The 19,752-nt window shown below is 42.4% G+C and overlaps 1 protein-coding gene across 2 annotated transcripts in view; it reads left to right on the forward strand.

Annotated features, from left to right (window-relative positions):
- Positions 1 to 19,752, forward strand: part of shank3a (SH3 and multiple ankyrin repeat domains 3a) — a 119,693-nt gene that overhangs the window by 23,375 nt on the left and 76,566 nt on the right. For both annotated transcript variants that reach the window (XM_030096899.1, XM_030096900.1), the window contains exons 2-3: positions 596 to 799; positions 3,481 to 3,552. In XM_030096899.1, the coding sequence (XP_029952759.1) occupies positions 596 to 799; positions 3,481 to 3,552 (276 nt within the window). The remainder of the gene's footprint in view (positions 1 to 595; positions 800 to 3,480; positions 3,553 to 19,752) is intronic.

Raw genomic sequence — 19,752 nt, forward strand, 5'->3', positions numbered from 1 at the left:
GTGATTATTAGTGCACAGAAGTGAGCAGGGTGGTTCTGTTGTGCCACATTTCTCCCATCAGTCTCCACACTGTGACCGCTGCGTCTGCTGCAGCTCTTCTATATTGCTATACTTAATTTTCCCAGAGCGAATAATGCGCAGTCACATAGATCTAAATTTGCGATACTGAAAAAAAAAATGGATGTCAGCATGATAAGAACTTTGTACAAGCTGTTTTGCTTAGATTTAGCTTTGTTTAGTTTGCTGTAATCGCTACCACCGGCTCCTCAGTTGACCTTCGGAGAAAAATAATGGCTAATGGTAAAATGCCGCTATACCCGTGAGACTTGCTTATTATAAGACAGAAAGCTCTTATTTTGCCTCAGGCGTGACATTGGAGGTTTAATACTCTTTTAATGTCTCTCTGTTGAAGCAGGTTCTTTTATGCTTGACGTGATGTATTAGAATTCAAGGGCGTTTTGTCGTCACTGGAACAGAAATATCAGTGAACTTTCACTCTTCAATCTCTTGTTTTCCTCCATTGAAATGCCACATATGTTAGTCAGAAAAGTGACACATGCGTCACCTTGCTCCCTCTTTGCTCTTATCTCTGCAGAAATGTATGAAATTCAATGTGGATGCTCCGATCTGGCGGTCCAAGCAGCGGATCCTCTGCACTCTCAACCAGAGCCTGAAGGATGTGCTCAACTACGGCCTATTCCAGCCGGCTTACAACGGCAAAGCCGGCAAGTTCCTGGACGAGGAGAGACAGCTGAGGGAATACCCCTTCCCGTCCATCGCTCCTGTACCGTACCTGGAGGTAGGCGTGCGTCATGCGTATGTATGAGGCGGTGAGAAGCGAGAAAACAGGGGAGGGCTTGAAGAGAAAAAACCAAAAAAAAAAATCCATATTTTGGTTGTTTTTGATCACCTTTGTATAAAATGTCACGAATACAAAGTCACCAACTCCAAACAATGAGCAACAGATGTTTGTCCAACCGATCAAGTCAGCCAGCTGTGACCAGGTGAGGGAAATAACTAAACAAAACCTGATTTGGTACCAAATGACGATAAACCGCAGTACCGCAGTGACCTTCCTGCACAGAAACACGAGGGTGCCTGAGGTCGCATCCTTTCATAAACACATGGTTCCCAGACTTGTTCAGTTAATTTGTGCTCATTGCCACTGGAGTGTGTCTGCGCTGGTCACATGGCACCGTGCGCGCGCTCACACTGCGCCTGAGGGCGCGCGCGAATGGTTTTAGGCACGATCTATGTTTTGTCTGTCAGGGTACGTCAATCAAACCTTGTGGCAATAAGGCTGCGCTCGGTGACGGCGCGTTGTCTGCGGCAGCTGTCGTCTCTCGGAGATGATTGTGGTTCTTGTCCGTCACGATTCTGTGATCTCAGAGAATCACAGGTATTTAAAGTTATTTCACTTTATAGGCAGCGGTGTGAAGATGCTGCATTGTTTTAAGAAAGTAAAATGTTTGTAGTATGACATTTTTTGGCAGGGGTGTCACTGTCAAAGTCTGCAATTCGCTTTTGATTGTAGATTGTGAATAAATCCTGATGAGATCTAATGTCTCTGTTTAAGGATTAAACTCGGTGGAGCAGCAGTTTTAAATGGCATCTTGCGATATCATAAATGTCAGAGACATGGGCGGCATGCCGTTTACAGCCAGAGTTATGTGAAACAGGTCTGACACGACACTGAAATCCATTCACACAGCTGTTTTTCCATCATGGAACAATAGCTTTAATTTCTGTCTGAGCTCCGTCTGAACTGCGCAGTTTCTCTTCTCTTGACTGACAGCGCAGCCGTACAGGTGCCGGCACTGATCCTGATCAGGTCTCGTATTTGCGTGTGTGCTGCCACACCATGCGGTCGCTGACGCGCGTGTGTGTGTGTATGTGTTTGTGTGTGTGTGTGTAGCAGCAGTTCCCTCAGGCCTGTGTGTAAATGACTGACAGGTTTGGATTAGCAGCTGAAAATCCTCACTTCTGTTGTGGATTTACTTGTTCGTCAACACTTTGCATCGGTGGACAGTCAGATGTGTACGCGTTTACACAGATGTGCCTCAAACCCTGATCTCAGATGTGTTATTGAGCGTGCGTGCGCTCAGACAGATACCAGGAGACCGGAGGTAGCCTCTGAGCTCCGGCCAGTGGAACTCACAAAAGTTTGAAAGCTATTACAGGCTGTCAGAGTTCAGTAAATCTTGTGCACTAAACAAGCAGTTTTCAGCAGAGCTAATGAATCGAATGATCTGGCTTTTGACAAGTTGGGAAATTGTATCAGAGCTGAGTGGTGCTGAATCACTAACCCATTTTGCAGCAGTCAAAGCATGAGAGTCTTCGCCCCTTTGAGGAACCGTCTTAATAAAAGAGCAAAAACGCTTTTTAACACTCCTTAAGAAGTGCTGTTTCAATTAGCTTGATGGGCACAATGCAGTGTTTGTGGGGTTTTAAGCAATATGCTAATTGCTCTTTGCATACCAATTGATGGTTGCAATGTTATTGTTCTGGTTATAAAATGTCAGAATTGTTTATTGAGTAATTTCCTAAGTTATGGATTTTTGGTGACAAAAGTGAGCTTTTGTGCGTTTGTAAGGCCAACTCCCACCCCCATCTAATGGTAATGGGAATGGTAAAGCATCGCTCTGTATGTAAAAGTATAAATGAAGGAATCACACCTGGGACATTCCTGGGGGAACCCCCCCCCCATAAAGCTCTCCCATCATATTATATCGTTGATATTCATGTCAAATGTAACGTCTGCCACAATATACTGTAATCAGTAGTGTTTATCAGAGATTGAGCTTCATATTGATAGTTAAACATAAAGACATTCAGATCTCTTTTAGTTAGTTCTTGTTAAAGTTGATGAATATATTAGCTCCTATTAGCAGCTCATCTCTTCCCTCTGGTTGCAACATTTGTCAATTTGCACGACTTTCCCTCGCAGGAATCCCTGCAAATGCTTCAAAGTGCATTTAACTACTTTAAAGAAAAAAGTGGCTGCCAGAATAAGTTTCTTTGACCACAGAAGAAATGTCACTTCCACCAGTCTGAATGAATGAAGTCACTTGTTTTTTTCATCTTTCAAACCTCTGAGCAGCGGTTTTTTTTTATTTAGTTGAGAGCTGAAATGTTTTGCAATTGATACTTTAGACGCAAGCGTCTCGGAGGTCATTTTTCAAGCAATATGAAATATATGGAAAAGATAACAAGCTTGAAAATGTGTGACAGTCATAAGCAGGTAAATAGTTTCTCCTTAGATGTCACTCAAAGCTTATTGAATCAAAAGTCTCATTTTCCTCCTTCCTCCCGTCTCTCTCTTTTCCTCTCTCATAACACAAACTAACGTAAGATGATTTATTTCACCCAGTACGGTTTTTTTTTTCTTTTTTTTTTAAGACTTTTAATAAACCCGTATTCATCTGTTTCTGTTATGGAGCTGTTTCTACCTTTCTACATATGTTTGTTTTCTCGTTGCAGTTTCGCTATAAGAGACGCGTCTACACTCAGACTTACCTGGATGAGAAGCAGTTGTCCAAGCTCCACACCAAGGTAAGACAGAACAGCCGTGCTCCTTCTTACGACACGGAATAAGGTTTCAAGTGAATGAAATATTTGTTGCTCATGCTGTATTTGTGAGAGGATGCACCACAGCAACCCCTCGCGAGAGTCACTCACAACATTTGACGTGGTTTTGATACTGACGACACTCAAGTGTTGCATTTTCTCTTCATGGGAACAGGGTGCACAGTTCCGGGTCTCCGTCGACTTGCTTTTCTAATGCTGGCCTCACTCTGATGGGGCGACCCGGCGATCTTTACCTCTGTTTATCCGGCTGTCTCCTGTCACCTCGGCGGTCATGTATCAAATGTCCTGATATCACAGGGGATAGGAAAGGAAAGGAACGAGGGAAATCATGTTTGAAAAGTCGGCTGCATGGGTCAGCGTCAGTGTGAAGACGATGTAAAGGGCTCATTTTGATTTTCACAAAATGTGGCATGCCTGTAAGTACAGGCAGAGCAGGACGTGTTTAGTGTTTGGTTGTATTATCAGAGACAATTTGGGGTTAATTGACGGTGGCATAAACTGGTTTTCGTTGTTCTATATGATCATCTACTGAATGTCACATTAATGTGCTGAAGTTTTTTTAATTGTGAAACTTGATATGAACTTCTGTAGTTAAGTGTTTTCTGTGTGTGTGTGTGTTGGTTATTGGTTACCTTATGAGCAAGTGCACACTTAGACACAGACACAAGGCAACATAATGAATGTAATACAAATGTGAAAAAAACTTGTTTTTTGCTACTAGACCATGTCAAAATCTGCAAGGGAGCATTAAGGTCATTGTGGTTTCTCTTTTTTTTCCAGTCAGAATTCTATTTTTAAATGTGCAGAAAAGTCTCTGTTCAGTGTTGTTGTTCTCTTTTTGGAACAGTGGTAATCACTTTAATTTTCTGCATAATATAGATAACGTGATGCTTCATGGTGAAAATACAACCTGTTAAATCAAAGTTCAGTTGTTCTATTCAGAGTTGATCCCGGCGTTACATTAACATTACACGCTCAGAATCAAAGTGAGCCCAGAGACGAGACGGCTGATGAAAACCTGCTGGGTCCTTTTTACACGGCGTCTGATGAAACAATGGAGAACAGGTGATGGATTAGGAAACTGGCTGAAGCAGGACAACCTTTGGCAAGGTGAATAAAGCCTGTTTGTGTGGCTTTTGGGTGTATTTTATGATCTGTGTGTGTTTGCATGGTTGCAACAGCTCAGAAGTAAATACGTTTGTCTCAAACTCCACTGGATGGCAGGACGTGTGAACCAGCGATCAGCTGTCGGGCTGCAAAAACGAACATTTCACTCCATTAAAGAAAAAAGCTTTTGGGCATAAAAAAAAGTCACAATTACTACATGTGTGTGACAAATGCTATTTGATATGCTTTTCTTTGTGAGAACGGTTTACCAGCTTATTGCTGAATCAGCTTTGTACTCAGCCTGATCTTTGTCACATCATTCGAAGTGGCTTAATCTTCTTTATTAACTTTAAATAAAACAATATAAAACTGTCAGTTAACATTTGTTCACACAGTTTTAAAGCCAAGTTCATTCAAACAGGTGATTTTTGTGACTTTTTGACCCTCTGCTGCATATTTTGTGTGAAATACGTCATTGTAGGCTGTATTCAGGGCCAGGCAGTGTTCTCTGTGTGAGCACTGCTGCTGAGCATCGCGGCGGCGAGAAAGACAGCGAGAACGGGCGAATGAGACGGAGATGCAGAAAAGCGGGAACGAGACGGATGAGTCACGCTCTCAGATATTTCTCTTTGCTTAACTGGTCTGATGGGAGCTGCTTCCATCTGCTTCCCTGCTACATTACTGTGACAAAGTGTGAGTGAGTGGTACTCAGCTGACGTACTCAGCCATGATCAGTGTATGCCCAGCCGCCGCTCAGGTGGTAATTTCATTCCATGCATCATCCGTAAAGATAGCTTTCGCTGTGATTGACCTGCCTCACAGGTCACTGCAAGTACGAGTAGAAAAAAAAAAAACCTTGACTGTCTCAGCATTTTTACAAACAGTAATTTGTGAGTTGTCTGGGATTGCCCCTGTTTTATTAAAGCACTGAGCCATTTAGGGCATTTGAGCGGGGGATCAGATGCTGCTTCAGTGCCCGGTAATACGGAGGGACAGCAGCTTTAGTGAAGGATTTAAGTTGGAAAGCAGTGTGCTCTGCCTTTGTCATGTTTTTCATATTTCAGATGAAAGGATACACTTAATTTTTTCCAGATACGCCACGGTTGCTGAATATTAAAAGCTTTTTTTTTTTTTTTTTTTTTTGCAGGATTCTGTCTAGATGGTAGTGATATGAATATTTTTTTCTTCCTGTGCATCAGTGGAGATTAGCTCAAACCAAGTGTGTTTGCACAGATACCGAGCACCAGATGTTTATATCGCTTTCTCCTCTCCTCCCGTAATCGTAAATTGTCTCTCACAGGCAAACACCTTAAAGATGTAAAAGGGAAATCCTGCTCTGAGAGAGACTCCTGCAGCCTTTGCACTCATGGCGTTCGCCATTCACCCAGCAGCCCACTATCCTGCAAGGCAGAGGTCAAGCATTAGCCTACTTTACTAGCAGGGAGTTTATTAGCTGCAGGCTAAAGTTTAAAATTAGGTCATACTTTATAGGATTTTCCCATTCATTTTTCTATTTGCCTGACCGGATAAGACCTCGTCGCCCTGCAACTGGCCTGGTTAACCATGCATGGCGGCTTCATGGAAAATCTACATAGTATACCATTTAGAAAAAAAGCGGTGCGCGCATGGGTGTTGAGCGTGGGCCGGTGGCCATGTGATAGGCAGGCCTGCAGAAAGAGCGGCTTTCATGCAATGTGACAAAGGGCTTCCAGTGGTTTTTAATGAGTTGTCTTTTACGGCGTTCCAATTCAGCTCTCATTGTTAATCTAAGAATTTTTTTTTTTTCCTCCATTTTCATAAGCATGAACAAAAGTTCTTCACCGGCCCACAATATATCTATTATATATATATTCCAACCCTTTTTAAAACTTTATGAAACCTGCATTCCAGAAAAGAATGAACACGTCCTCACAACACCGGCTCGTGTTGTCTTATTTATGAGGTGTGGAGTTGAAACAGCTCGCCTGAGGCGTTTGCTGGTGCAAATCTATGTGATTTTTGTCAGAAACTGAACCATGAAACCTGCAGTTTTTTGACATTTCAGACTTCCACGGCCGATCACAATTAAAGAAGATATCGATATAATGGTTGATCCAAGAAGATTTATTTATATTTCTAATTTTGTCTGCACAAAATGTAAGCGAAATACACGTGTCTCACAAACGTATCATACAATAGAAGCATTCTTCGATTCAAGTCAAACATTAAAATGTAAATATATTCGGCATTTCACACTGCCTGAAATATTTCAAGCCTTTACTGTTTTAAACTTTATAACTTCATCGTCTCAGTCATGAAAATGAAAAATATAGCCCCTCGATAATATTGTATTTCATAAAATCAGATAGTGAATTTAAAATGCAGCTTGAGTTTTTAGATGTTTCCAACAAAGTGAACACTTTCATTGATGTTGAAATATATCATATATCCGTATTTACACACCGCGGCACTGAGCTCGGTAAATTAGTTGATGGAAAGATATGCGTATTAATTATTCACTCGTATTATTTATGAATGAAATGCCTGTGCATCGTGGCTGTATACACACAGAAACTAAAGGAGGATTGGTATTTGCTGGTATGTAGTAACGCACTGTTTATTAATGTGGTCATGAAAGCTTCAGAGGACAGTGTCAGGAGGAGGGAATCTACATGCTGCCGTCATGAATGATTTGCGAAATCAGAGTGTGAAATGTGCTGGATCCCTGGACGTCATGATTTGTTTGGTCCAAAATGATTCACAGTGCTGGAAAGCGTTAATGCAGCATTCTCACCCATAATTACATACAGCAGCCTGCTCCTCCCACACTGAGCTTTTTGAATCATTGTGCACAACTTTTTGTGTTTGTGAATGAGAATTCCTGCATTATTTTTTAATTCATTATAGAACCACGCCGAGCGTGATGTTGTTGTGAGTTGCCAGATCCCACAGCACTTTTCTCCAGTGTCTGAACTCCTCAATCAACGTGGTGTTATTACAGCCGCAGTCGGTATGAAATTTGATGAGGGATTTCCACATAAAGACGCACATAAACTCTCAATACAGCTGCGTGGCACAGGATGAGAGAGTATTTCCAGTGGGGAATCCCTCACACACAAAGCTTCCCTTATGGATAATCCTCTAAAAGAAAGAAAAAAAAATTGCGCTTTGAAGAAAGTGGAGAAATATCTGTGTAGGAACAAAAACACTCACCATTTATTCTAATCCACCAACAAATGCAAACAAGAAACATGGGACTTTTTTATGGAGATTTTTTTTTTTTTTTTTTTTTTTTTCTCAGTTTAGAGTCTACATGTGAGTTATTGATACTATTGGATGCTATTTGATTGTTAAAAAAGTAGGTATATCTCTGAATACAATTCAGTCCAGTTCAACACGAGTACAAACTGGCTCCTGGAAATGAAAAAAGAAGCTCTCCTCCTCCCTGTGTCTCCTGATGATTCCAAGCGAAGTGAAATATTAATAACTCTATAAATGTAGAATGTATGGCAGAGCTGATGTGCTGGATCACACAAGGCTGCATACATGTACTTAAAGTGGGTATAGTGAACTTAGTGTAGTGGTATCATTTATTTTATTGAAGTGTGGACTTTTTATTTTCTGTTTTTTGTAGTTTTACCAGCTGAAAGACGTGAAACTATAGCAGTGATGCAGATTCCTAAATGTCATGTAGTTATTGTTTTTTTTTATTTGTCTCTTTAGATATCTATATCTTCCCTCAGTTTTACACCCCACCCACTTCTCGTATGCCGGTTTGGTTTTCCCTCCTTCTATCTTGCGCTCTCTCTCCTCCCTCTGTTCTCCCTCCCTCCCCTCCCGCTCTCTCGCTCCCCGTTCTCCCTCTCTTCTCTCCAGTTTCCCGCAAAATCACGGCTCACCATCTCCTCATCTGTCCGTGCGTGCGCAGATTTTCCCCCCGCGTCCCGGCTTAGGTGACAGTCTGAGTGGCCATGTGAGCGTGCACGTGGTGACTGGAGGCGAGAGGTAGTAAAAGGAGAAGAGGAGGAGGGTGGCGGTGGACGGGGAGGAGGAGGAGCAGGAGTAGGCAGTGGGGCGGGAGGGAGGGGGGCTGGATATGGCCATGTGGAGTATGTTGTGGCATTCAAGCGGCCGCTGACCTATGGGACTGCGTGTGTGATGCTGGAGTGTGTCCATGTGTGTGTGAGATGGGATCCGTTCTGGGCAGAAGACAACCGGCTGAGAAAAAGAGAAGAAAAACTAAAGGAGCCCGGAAGGCCAGGCTCAATAGTAAGGTACCCCAGTAGCTTTCATCATCTCTTTTAATTTCATTTGGCATTTCCACTTGTGAGAGCACAACCCCCCCCCCACCCCACCACCCCACCACCCCACTCCACCCCAGCCCTTCTGTCTCATTGTTTTTCATACTATTTATCTTCAGCTATCCACTAACAGTCCCTGCATACCTGCCTGTGCTCTCGCTGTCTCTCCTTCTCTGTGGTTTGGATCCGTTGTTCTGCTCTGCTGCATGTTGGCTGCAAAGCGGAGATGGTGCAGTCTCGTCTGAAACCCTGACAGAATGCTAATATTTTTCCTCTGCACTGGTTCAGTTACTCACTGTGGGTTTGCATCCATGTGTGTGTGTGTGTGTATGTGTTTTCTTTTCCTCACATGTGTTTCCGTCAGATGATGTTTTGGTGTTCATGTCCAGCTCTGACCAGGTTGTGTTTTTGCTATCTGATCTTGGAGTAAGATTAAACATTTGCCGGTGTGTATGTGTGTGTGGACGTGGCTGGCACATGCATAATGTGATACTGTGAGTGTGTGTGTGTGAAAACGGGTTTATACATGCATTAACAACGGGCGTGAGATGCATCTCTCGGCAGCACAATCTGCTCTGCCTTGTGCTCCTCATTGCTTGCTGTCGTAGCCAGATCGCTATCTACAACTGCAAATTGATAGTCCGGGGAGAAATACTCCAACTTTGCTTACTTGTTTCTGCTTGGGGAAAGCCTAAAGGTGCTGAAGAGCTCACTGGATAAATCTCTTAAGATAAGTCATCGCTGTACATACAGTGTTTTCTTCGCCTGAGGTCCCGGAGCTGTCGCTCTTGGTTGGTTTGGTTTTGGCAGGTGGCAGCTGTCAGAGTGACGCCCTGTCGGCAACCTGACCTGAGCTGCTGCACATCTGCACATTTACTTTGTCAACACAGAGTGTCTCATCTTCTCCTCTAATTTGGGCTGAGGAAGGATGTGTGAAAAAAAAAAAAAAGAGAGAATGAGAGAGTCGATGATTTGATTAGAAAAAAAGGGATTGATTGTGTTTTGTTCAGTATGTTCTGAAACCAGGCCATGTAGAAACGCTGGCCTCAGGCGGTTCATATTACACCCCAGTGAGCCTTCTGTAGATCTGTGCTTGTAGGTGCTGCTGATGTTTACTCCCATGCTCTACAGATGTGAGCAAATTCTGTGTCTGTGTCCAAAATATAAACCAGATCTATTTAGACTTATGGCATTTCTCTCAGCATTTTCACAAATTTTATTTTATTTTATATTTTTAAATAAAAATGCAAAATGTGAAATGTGCATCGATGTAAAATGTAACATTTGCACACTGCTGACACACCATTCTAGGTCATACGGTATGAATACGTGGCTGTAAAGTGGGACGCCAGCGGCAAGAAGTACAATGGAGTTCTAATAATCATCAGGCTGAATAAATACACCGTCCTCATCCCTCCTGTCTCCGCCTGGAGCAGACTGCTGACCCTCCTCTCTTCTCTCTCTGTAGCCCGTAGGCCAGTTTGCAGCCAGGGTTCAACCGCTGGGAAAGATTCAGCTTTTATTTTGACAGGATTGTCTTTGGCTTTGCTCCAGTTTACCTCGGTCTGTTTATTCACGTTTCATCCACCGGCTCTGTCCGCCCGCTGCCTGCCTGCCTGCCTGCCTGTGTCCTGGTGTCAGTCTGAAAGCACATGACTGGACCTGATTCAGCTCTTTCTTTCTCTGGACTGTTTGATTCTGATGACAGCATGCATTCCCCTCATCCTCTCCCACCAGCGACAAAACATACAAAACGACAGTCATGCAAATAAACAACAGGGCAGCTTTGGATTTACACTTCGTGTGGTGGAGTCGGTGAATTTTTATTATTATTTAATGTAACTTACCATTCAGAATCATAGTAACAACAACTTTATCATTTTTCATGTTAATACATGTTACACAAAACAATAACAAAAAAAAGGATTTCTTTATCAGTGTGCTTTTTCTATTAAATGGGACTGTAAAAATGTATGTGGGCACATTGGAATTAATCCATCATTCATCCAAGAATGTCTGAGAAACTGACTCACCTAATTATTTTCACATTATAGCCTTTTGTTTTTAATTGACTAAAGTATAAACTCTTATGACTGATATGTGTTTCATAAAGATTCTTCCTGCGTGTGTCGCCATGCAATAAAAACAGGGATATATCTACATACACACATATTGAAGTGTTAATGCCTGTTCATTTTTTCCCCCCATTCAGTGGTTAAATAGAAAACCAAAGCTCAATTGTCCTGACGGAATAAACAAGGCAAAACAAAGCTCTGCTGCCAGTGTGGACAGGAGGGTGGGTGAAATTGGTTGTGGTTGAGTGTGCAGCAGAATGTGTTGTGGAGTCCCATACAATAAGCCCGTGCATGTTTGTGTGTTGTCGAGTAAGGAAATCGGCTGTGGCTTTAGCCTGTTTTGTTCCAACTGTGTGAGAAAGCCGGTGCTGTTTCTGCCTGCCCGAACAGCACTTCATCAAGAGGAACATTGGAGAATATACATTTCAATCAGGAGCTGCAGTGACGGATTACTCAGGAAGCGACATGCTGTTTCGTTCAGAAAGAGTCGCCAGGAGCTGGACCTCAGAGGTTAGACACAACACGTTACGAGGAAATGACAGAAGATCAGGCGTTAATGTAGGTTAATGGAACACTTAGGCAATAAAGGCACCTGTCTGACTGAGTGGTGTTCTTATTTAGATGTGTTTTGAATGCTTTATAATATGTTATAATTCAGATTTAGTCAAGGTAACTTCTCGACTGTCTTTTAATCTTTTGATGTCGGCAGTTCAATTCCTTTCTTGCAAATTGTCCTTGGGAACGACACCAAACTCCAAGTTGTAAAATAAGCGCCTTTCGTTGTAGCTGTCCATCAACATTGTTGTGTGTGTGTGTGTGTGGGGGGGGGGGGGGGGGGGTAATTACATGTGATTGTAATTACATGATGAGTAAAATACACTAGAAAAGTCCATACTAACCATCCTGACGGTAATTTGACATGATATTTTGCATCTGATTCCTCAGAATATTTTCCCACTTATACATGTTCATATAGACTTTAATGATACATCGTACTTTGGTGATGTGTGTGTTCTGTGTCAGCAGATTGCATTCAACATTTCATGCCTGTCACTTTTTGTAATTTTCATTTGTCTATTTGGATTTTCATTCAAATCATCAATAAAAAGTGACTGAATCACCTACAAAGAGTACACCAACAGGGAACATTTGACTCAAAGAACCCTTTAAAATGCTAACTGTCCAAAAGGCCAGAGGGATAAAAGAAAGAGCGAGTTATTTAAAGCAGAAATGTTAATAAGGAAGTGACTTTTTAAAAACGACTGGCTCAGGTGAACCGAGTAAACTGTGGGAAGAGGTGGAGCTTTTTGATCAAATCTACACTTGAGAGGTGTAAAAGTGAATCGGGTGTTAAGCTGAAACATTTATGGTGAATGATGTGAAAGATGATGTTGCTACGGTAACAGCATCCCATCACTGTCTCTGAGTGTGGGCTTTTTACTGCACTCATACATCATGAATAAAACGTGCGTGTGTGTTTAGTGCACTGAATTATGAATCAGTTATTGTGCACGTGTGTGTGTGTGTGTATGTGTGTGAGTGACTATGTATGCACTCCCGTCTGTGTGTGTGTAACCAGCTTCCTACTTGGGCTTTCAGAGCGTTTTTTTTTTTTTTTTTTCGTGGCGTTCGTCTCCCCAGAAGCTTAAGGGCGTATCAAATTACTCAGCGACTTATTTTGCTGCCATACAGTAAAGGTTGACGACTCCTCTCACAGGGAATCCAATTCCTCTGGATCAAATCCACACTCTGTCATACTGTATATCGGTCTTTTCTGTTGCTGACAGCATTACACTTTAAGCCTGTTAGGTATGGATATCGGAGATTACCGAGGCTTCCACTCTCTCGTACAAACATGCTGTGGGCTGAGGTCCAAACAGACGTAGATAAACACGTCAAGACAATGCTGAATACAGACAAAACACGCGTCAACAAAGCCGCGGTAACAGGCATGAAGTCGTATGCAGCGGCTCTGTGTCTTTGGAGAATATAAACACCCTTTCTCAGCCAAGAATGTTAATTAATATGTTCGTTTAATGGACAGCTTGACTAAATCCACCGGCGAGATGAGAAGTTAAATGTACTTCCAACAGTCTCTGTGGAAATGAGTATTAGTGTGTCGCTTCAAGTCTTTGTTCTGCGCTTCAAACAGTCCTCCAGTCAAGGCTTTAAAAAGTGTTTAGAAATGGCCGGTCCCTCATTGTGGACTGCAGTTGTAGTCTGATTGAAACAAATAGTGAGCGTTGGCAGTGACTGACAAGTTGTAAATAGTCTGAGAGTGGGAGGGAAAACTATCAGGCAAACATGAAAAGAAAATAAAGTAGGGAAAAAAAAATATGAATGGAATGGAGAGGGAAATTCAGCAGCATGAACTGGAATGACAAAAAGCACAGTCAGTGTAGTATACTCAACTGGAAATTCAGCTCGATGTGCTTGTTTGTCTGAGTAAAGGCTGAAAAAAAACATTATAAATAAATATGAACTTGATATTTCGCAGTTCATACAGTTCTAATTAAAATATTTCACAGAAACGCCGTTGACCGGCGCTCAGTGGTTGGATTTATTCTTGTCTATTTATGATAGTAAGAAAATTGTGTTTTTTCTGAGAGATGAAGGCAGAGCTGGGTCAAAAAAGTAACTGACTGCTATTAGCTTTTCATGAAGTTTAAAAATCTAACTTCTCAATTCTGCTGTCCTATAATCATAAAATATCTTCCCAGTGCGCTGATAAATACACGAGAGGAGTATACACACATCACCTGAATATTTCAGTGTAATATTGCCGTAGTTTCCAACCTTTTTCCCCCCTGAGATGTCCCTCTGCGAAGGGCAAAAGCCTATCTTTTCCTGTTCATTATTTGCAAAAACATTAGAGTGAAACCAATTGGCACTTAGATTTGCACAAATACACAAATAAAACCATTGGGAAGTCTCCTCGATTCTCTCTGGATTCTAGAAAGTGACACGGTTTTGTTTAACTCATGGAAATACATTTTGACAACATCTTAGCAAACGAAGCTCTCCGGGCTGCCGGTTTGAACGCCACTGCCTGCCCCGCATTTACTCAGATGAACAGGGGCACGGAAACCTGTGTTCTCAGCCGGGTCACTGTCGCTGCATGCGAGAATCTTGGCCACTGATAGTTTCACTTTCTACGGTTGTTTCCAGTTTCTCCGTTCTCCGCTGAATCTCCTCAATCGAACGCTCCATCTCTCAGAAGCTGCTGCCTGATGGGAATTTCACAGAACCCTGCTAAACACCGCTGCCCTTTTCTGCTCCGTGTCAACCACGGCGGAGTCTGATTGGTCAACCGGCTGCCATTTGTGTCTTATCTCTGCTCTCCTCAACCACTTTGGACTGTGTATCCTATTGGGGCTTGAAGACTTCCAACCCACATTAGGCCTGGATGTTCCAGTACACCATATGACCCATTTTCCTCTGCAGCGTATGGAATACCTTCGCCGTACTGCGTGTTATACCCTGACACTATGGACGTCAATGTCCCAGGACCGTCTCTGCAGAACCTTGTGGCTTCAGTTCTCCCTTCAGAAGCTGCTGAAGTGTCAGTGTGTATCAACTATACAAGGAGTTGCTGCACAAAGTGTGACCACATGAGACGTGGAAGGGATAAGTGCTCGCTGCTTCCATCCAGGCTTCTCCGATAGTCACCGTGCCTCAGCCTCGAGCTCAGTCAGCAAAGCAATTATTGATCCACACACCACCAGAGGTGGCAGGATATCAGACACACAGCAGCCCAACAGGTTACCGAACCTGTGCCTCAGGCGCACATATATGTGTTTACGTGTCGAGCGAGTAATCAACCTCCAAAAATGTCAACGTTGTGAGGAGTTTCTCCCGCTGTTGGTCTTTCTTTGACAGCTTATAGGATTGTCACAGTCTTCCCCAGTATTTTCCCTCTGATTACTCTTCACTGTCTCTCTGTGTTACATTAGTTTGTACTCAGTGATGTATTTATGGACGCTCTTTAATGTGTTTATTGGCCACTATGTTGTGCTGTTATTGTCTGGACCTCTTAGCTATGATGTGTGTCAGGAAGTTTCCTGTTCGGAAACAAGTGAGTGTTAGAGTGGTTAATGTCTATTGTGAAGTAACTTATGTTTTTTAGAACTTGTTGCATGTTTGTTCCATTAATCTATCTACCCTAAAGTAACTGTCCATTAAAGACCCTGGTCTTGGCTCTCAGCTGCATGCACAATACAAATGTGGCACTAGTGAAACAAAAACATTAAAGATCAGTAAATGAAGGGGGGATGTTCAGACATCACACTTAGAGTTTTAATTTACAATATAAAATGTTCATCTGAGACTTTTTCTTTTTAAATTATCATTTTATTTTTGTCCTGCATGTTATTCGTTGTTTCTTCTGTGAATTAATTCTCTTACTGTTCTGTGAATTTAGTAGTGAAGCCTTTAGAAGTAGCCAAAGTCTCACCTGCAGTAAACCTAATAATCTCAAAATGCATGTGTGTGAATTCTGTGTTTTCCCTGCAGATGACTAAGAACTTGTGCAGAGTGTTTGTATAATGTTTGTTTTATTGATGCATGGCTATAATCTGCCATTGTAATTGGTGAATTACTGTTTTTTAAGCATGTTGACTACATTGTGTGCTCATTCCAGGAGTTATGTAATGCCTTTCCTTGTTGGTTGAATCCTGGCACTATCTACTCTCAGTTTCTTTTTCTTTATCATAACTGCTTCCTTCTACTCCTTCGTCTCACGTGACCCTTTTATTTTTTGCGCGTTTCTGCCACACAGCGTCATTGCGTTACATTTTTAATGGAAACAAGCTTCTAGACCCTCATACTCTGCAATAAATCCATGAATTATAGAATAAACTGGCAAATAAAACTAGCAGAGCCATTTGAGTGGAGGTTTAAAAACAGAAGCCTCTGTTTCTGATAGCAAACCCGACTCATCTGGACGCTGCAGCCGACCCGTTCCTACTGAGCACCACCTCCACTCCGCTCTGTGCTTCCTCTAAAGACCTGAAGTATATCTTAGTCTGCTCGCGCAATCCTCTCGCTTTTATCTCTCTCAGCAAGGCTGCTAAGTGAATAGATTGTGTTCCTCTCATTATTTTTCATTTGGTGCCTTGAATGATTAAGTCCATGTTGATGCTATGGGATCTACAAAGCCTATTCTGTGAGCTGCGCCAGCTTTTACTCTGTTTCTCAACTTCATTTTTCATAAACCCCCCCCCCCCCCCCCCCTTTTTTTTTTCCACTGTTTGCTTAAGTAATCAGATGGAACTCTGAAACTCATCCTTTCTCACCGAGCATGTTTTTCTTCTTACCACAGATGACTCACCTCATCACTCTTAATTACTGGGAGTGTGTTTATGGTTTTTCACAAAATAATCTGTCTTTTTACTTCACCGTGAATAGAATCATCTCGACCAGACATTGGTATAAGCCTCAGCACGTCCGAAGTCATTTTGTGACCTCTGCTTCTGTTGTTTGTTATAGAAATACTCCTTTTTATCATACGCAATGAGAAGATGCTGTTGTCTCACTGAACAGATGTGTAAATTCCCCTTTCTCTTAGGACTGCTGTGTAAATAGAGGCTGATATCATGGAAGGATTCTGCATGCATCCAACAGGAAGTTGTGTGTCTAATTAAAATGCAGCGCCCCTGCAGCGGGACGGACTCGGTACAAAGCATCTGGGAGACGGAGGTCAAGGCCTGCCTGCTCTTACTTCAGCCTTTATATAAGTGACTGTCAACAAAGAGTAGACAGACAGCGAATCGGGAACACTCTGTGCCAGATAAGGTTGTTTCTGTTTGCTGATGTAATGACACACACAGAAAGAGAAATGCACTTTTAACGTGCGATCCGACTGGCAGTGGTTTGCAGGGTTTGTTCTTTCGCACATTCTGTTCGTTTCATTGATAAGTCGACATGCGTTTCCGTATATCCTCGCTTACAAGTATTTAATTAAATCAAATTAACAGCGCTTTAAGCCGCCTTGTTCATGCATGAGTCCCGGTGACAGTGTTGGGTCAGATTTATCCGCCTATCACTCACTGTCAGGAGTGCTTTCTGTGCCGCCGTCTGTCACGCTGAACAGAGGCGGCAGCTTCATGCTGACAAGATTTACCTGATGAGTCGGAGGCGCAGAGAAGTCGCATAGAAATCGGTTGTGTCACAGCTGCGATACAGACACAGATTTGAACGGTCTTTTTTGGTTTCCTGCACTGTGAGCCAATGCCTTTCGAAATGCCTACTTTCATGTCGCCGACAGTAGTTCTGAACTTCCTAATGGGAACGTGGGAGTATTTTTCAATGTAATCATATAATCATCCTCACAGTACACTGTTGGTGATATTTCTGGCTGGGTGACGGCGACGATGGGGGGGGGGGGCATCAGATCCACGCCTGCTCTCGGCTCATGCTCTCTCCTTACTGTTTGGGCTGTGTTCCCATCAGCCTGACTCTCCCCAGAGCATCCCAGCGACCCACTGCACTCGCTCACCGTGTTTACCGCCTAAGCAGTTGTGACGGTTTAGAGCATGTGTGTATTTTATGGGCCAGCTCACATCGGGGCAGTATATGATCCTCCCGAATAAGCATCATGTTGGTGAGCGCTGTAATTACCACTCATCCATGGCGAAGCGTACTGTAGGCCAGCTGTGAGAGGACCAGGGGCGACGGAGCCATGTGGTAATGAGAGTAAATATAGGGCAGTGAAAGTGTCTGACACACATATGTTCGTCCGGTATGTGGTGTTGTATTTGTGTCACAATCCTGAGCTCTGCACCGATCACACACGAGCTATGATTGAACAGGACACCAAAAGTGTACGCTTCCTTTTTTTTTTAATGAAACTATCGCAAAAAAAAAAAGAAAATGTAAGAGAGAATGGAGGCACACGAGGACGCGTGTCGCCTGTAATTCCTGGCCTCCAACCCAGGCTTTTATCAGGTACTTGCAGATAATCCCCCTCGGTGGTGGAGGAGATGAGAACCTCCTCAGGGTACTAAACTAAAAAGAAGAAAGTGTTATCCTCTTCTCCCTGAAAACTAGAAAAAAGCTCTTGCACTCAGCTTCTGCCACTCATTAGTATCCATATAGAAATCCACATATCTACAGGAGACAAAAAGACATTTTCATGTTCAGGATCCAAAATAATCTGAGACAATTACCTGTAATTTGTGGCTCTTAAATGTGTTGGCTGTAGGAATAATGGAGCCAGCCTTCAATGTCCTGGAGATGTTCTTAAGTCCTGGCTCCTGTCTTAAAAAACAATATTCTGTTCAATAGATTGATGAAATAACTAGATATCTGAATAGCAGAACAGAAAACCATAAGACGTGCACTGTTTGTCCGTGTTGTGACACTCACAAGGACACAAGGACACCTTATCCCAAGAATCAAACCTCCACTGTGGGCTACCGTCTTGGTTTAACAAGTTGCCATAGATTCCAGGAAGTGATTATTGCTGCAGGGTTTTTTTTTTTTTTTTGTTTTTTTTTTTTCACACTCTGGCATACTGAAATGAGAAACTCTTTCATTTCTCACTTTCCTTCTCGCTGTTTACTTTCTTCATTATTCCGTGCCTCTCTTTTTTTCTTGATCCAGCACGGCGGGGAGCTTCTGGACTGGATGTACAGAAATTGCAGAGACCATCAGTTTAACTTTGAGTCGAGGTTTTCCGTCTTAATGAGGGCAGCTAAGCACATCTAAATAAGTAAATGTACGTTATTGTCATTTAAGATTTACCTTGATGGAAACGCTTTTTAAATACTGTCATACAGTATATACAATGTTCAGATTTCATGAAACACTGAAACCACAATACCCTGCTGGTTTCTGTTCCATAAATAGTATTTTTGTCAAGTTGCAGAAGTCGCTGTCGTCGTTGTCACACCAGTACAAAGCACTTATTGCTCAGCATGAAGTGTGAAGTTTGAGAATTGAGATGAGACACTTCAAAACTGCGTCTGTTAGGATGAGCTACATGTTAAAACAATTGCTTCAAAGTGAAAGATGAGTGTTGCCTTGGATTTTCCGGCAGCGTTAGTGATCATTATTGAACGGTGACTGGATCGGTGCCTCTCTGTTCGCTGGCTGAATAAGCTTGATGTTGAAAGCATCTTTGTTTCTGATGGACGACAGAAGGTGTTCAGAGTTTCTTTCACAAGTCTGCAATAGTTTTTGAAGTCAGAATTTCATTGTTTTTTTTTGTTTTTTTTTTGTTCTTGCCCCAATTTACGTCTGCATCTAAAAGCCATGCTTCCAATAATAACGCTATAAAAAGTTTCTTTTTTGTGTATAGAAACATGCTTGTATGCAATACCTTATAGGTAAGTTGCTCCTTTAAGTTTGGATATTTTAAGAAATTCTCACATTTCTCTCTATATACTAGATTGAAGCGTCTTTGTGTCTGTGTGTGTTCTCCCGGTTCTCAGCATTTTCGAGGCTACTTTCAGTGAATGTGTGTTTTCTTAGTCTTCCTCAGACTGCGGGGTTACCAAATGCACACATACACCGTCTGGCATGTTTCACTGAAGGTACTGCTTGTGGAGGCAGCACAGAAAGAAATCCTCACACACACAGATAGTAATAATGGGAAAAGAGCCTCTAAACAAAATCGGCGTGTTAAAAGGGCTCTTGAAGCAGGACTCGCTGCTGTAGGGATCAGCACTCTGTGGGCTTTCATCCTGTTGCAAACCTCCTTA

The sequence above is a fragment of the Salarias fasciatus genome, chromosome 7 (assembly GCF_902148845.1).
Source record: "Salarias fasciatus chromosome 7, fSalaFa1.1, whole genome shotgun sequence".
NCBI lineage: Eukaryota > Metazoa > Chordata > Actinopteri > Blenniiformes > Blenniidae > Salarias > Salarias fasciatus.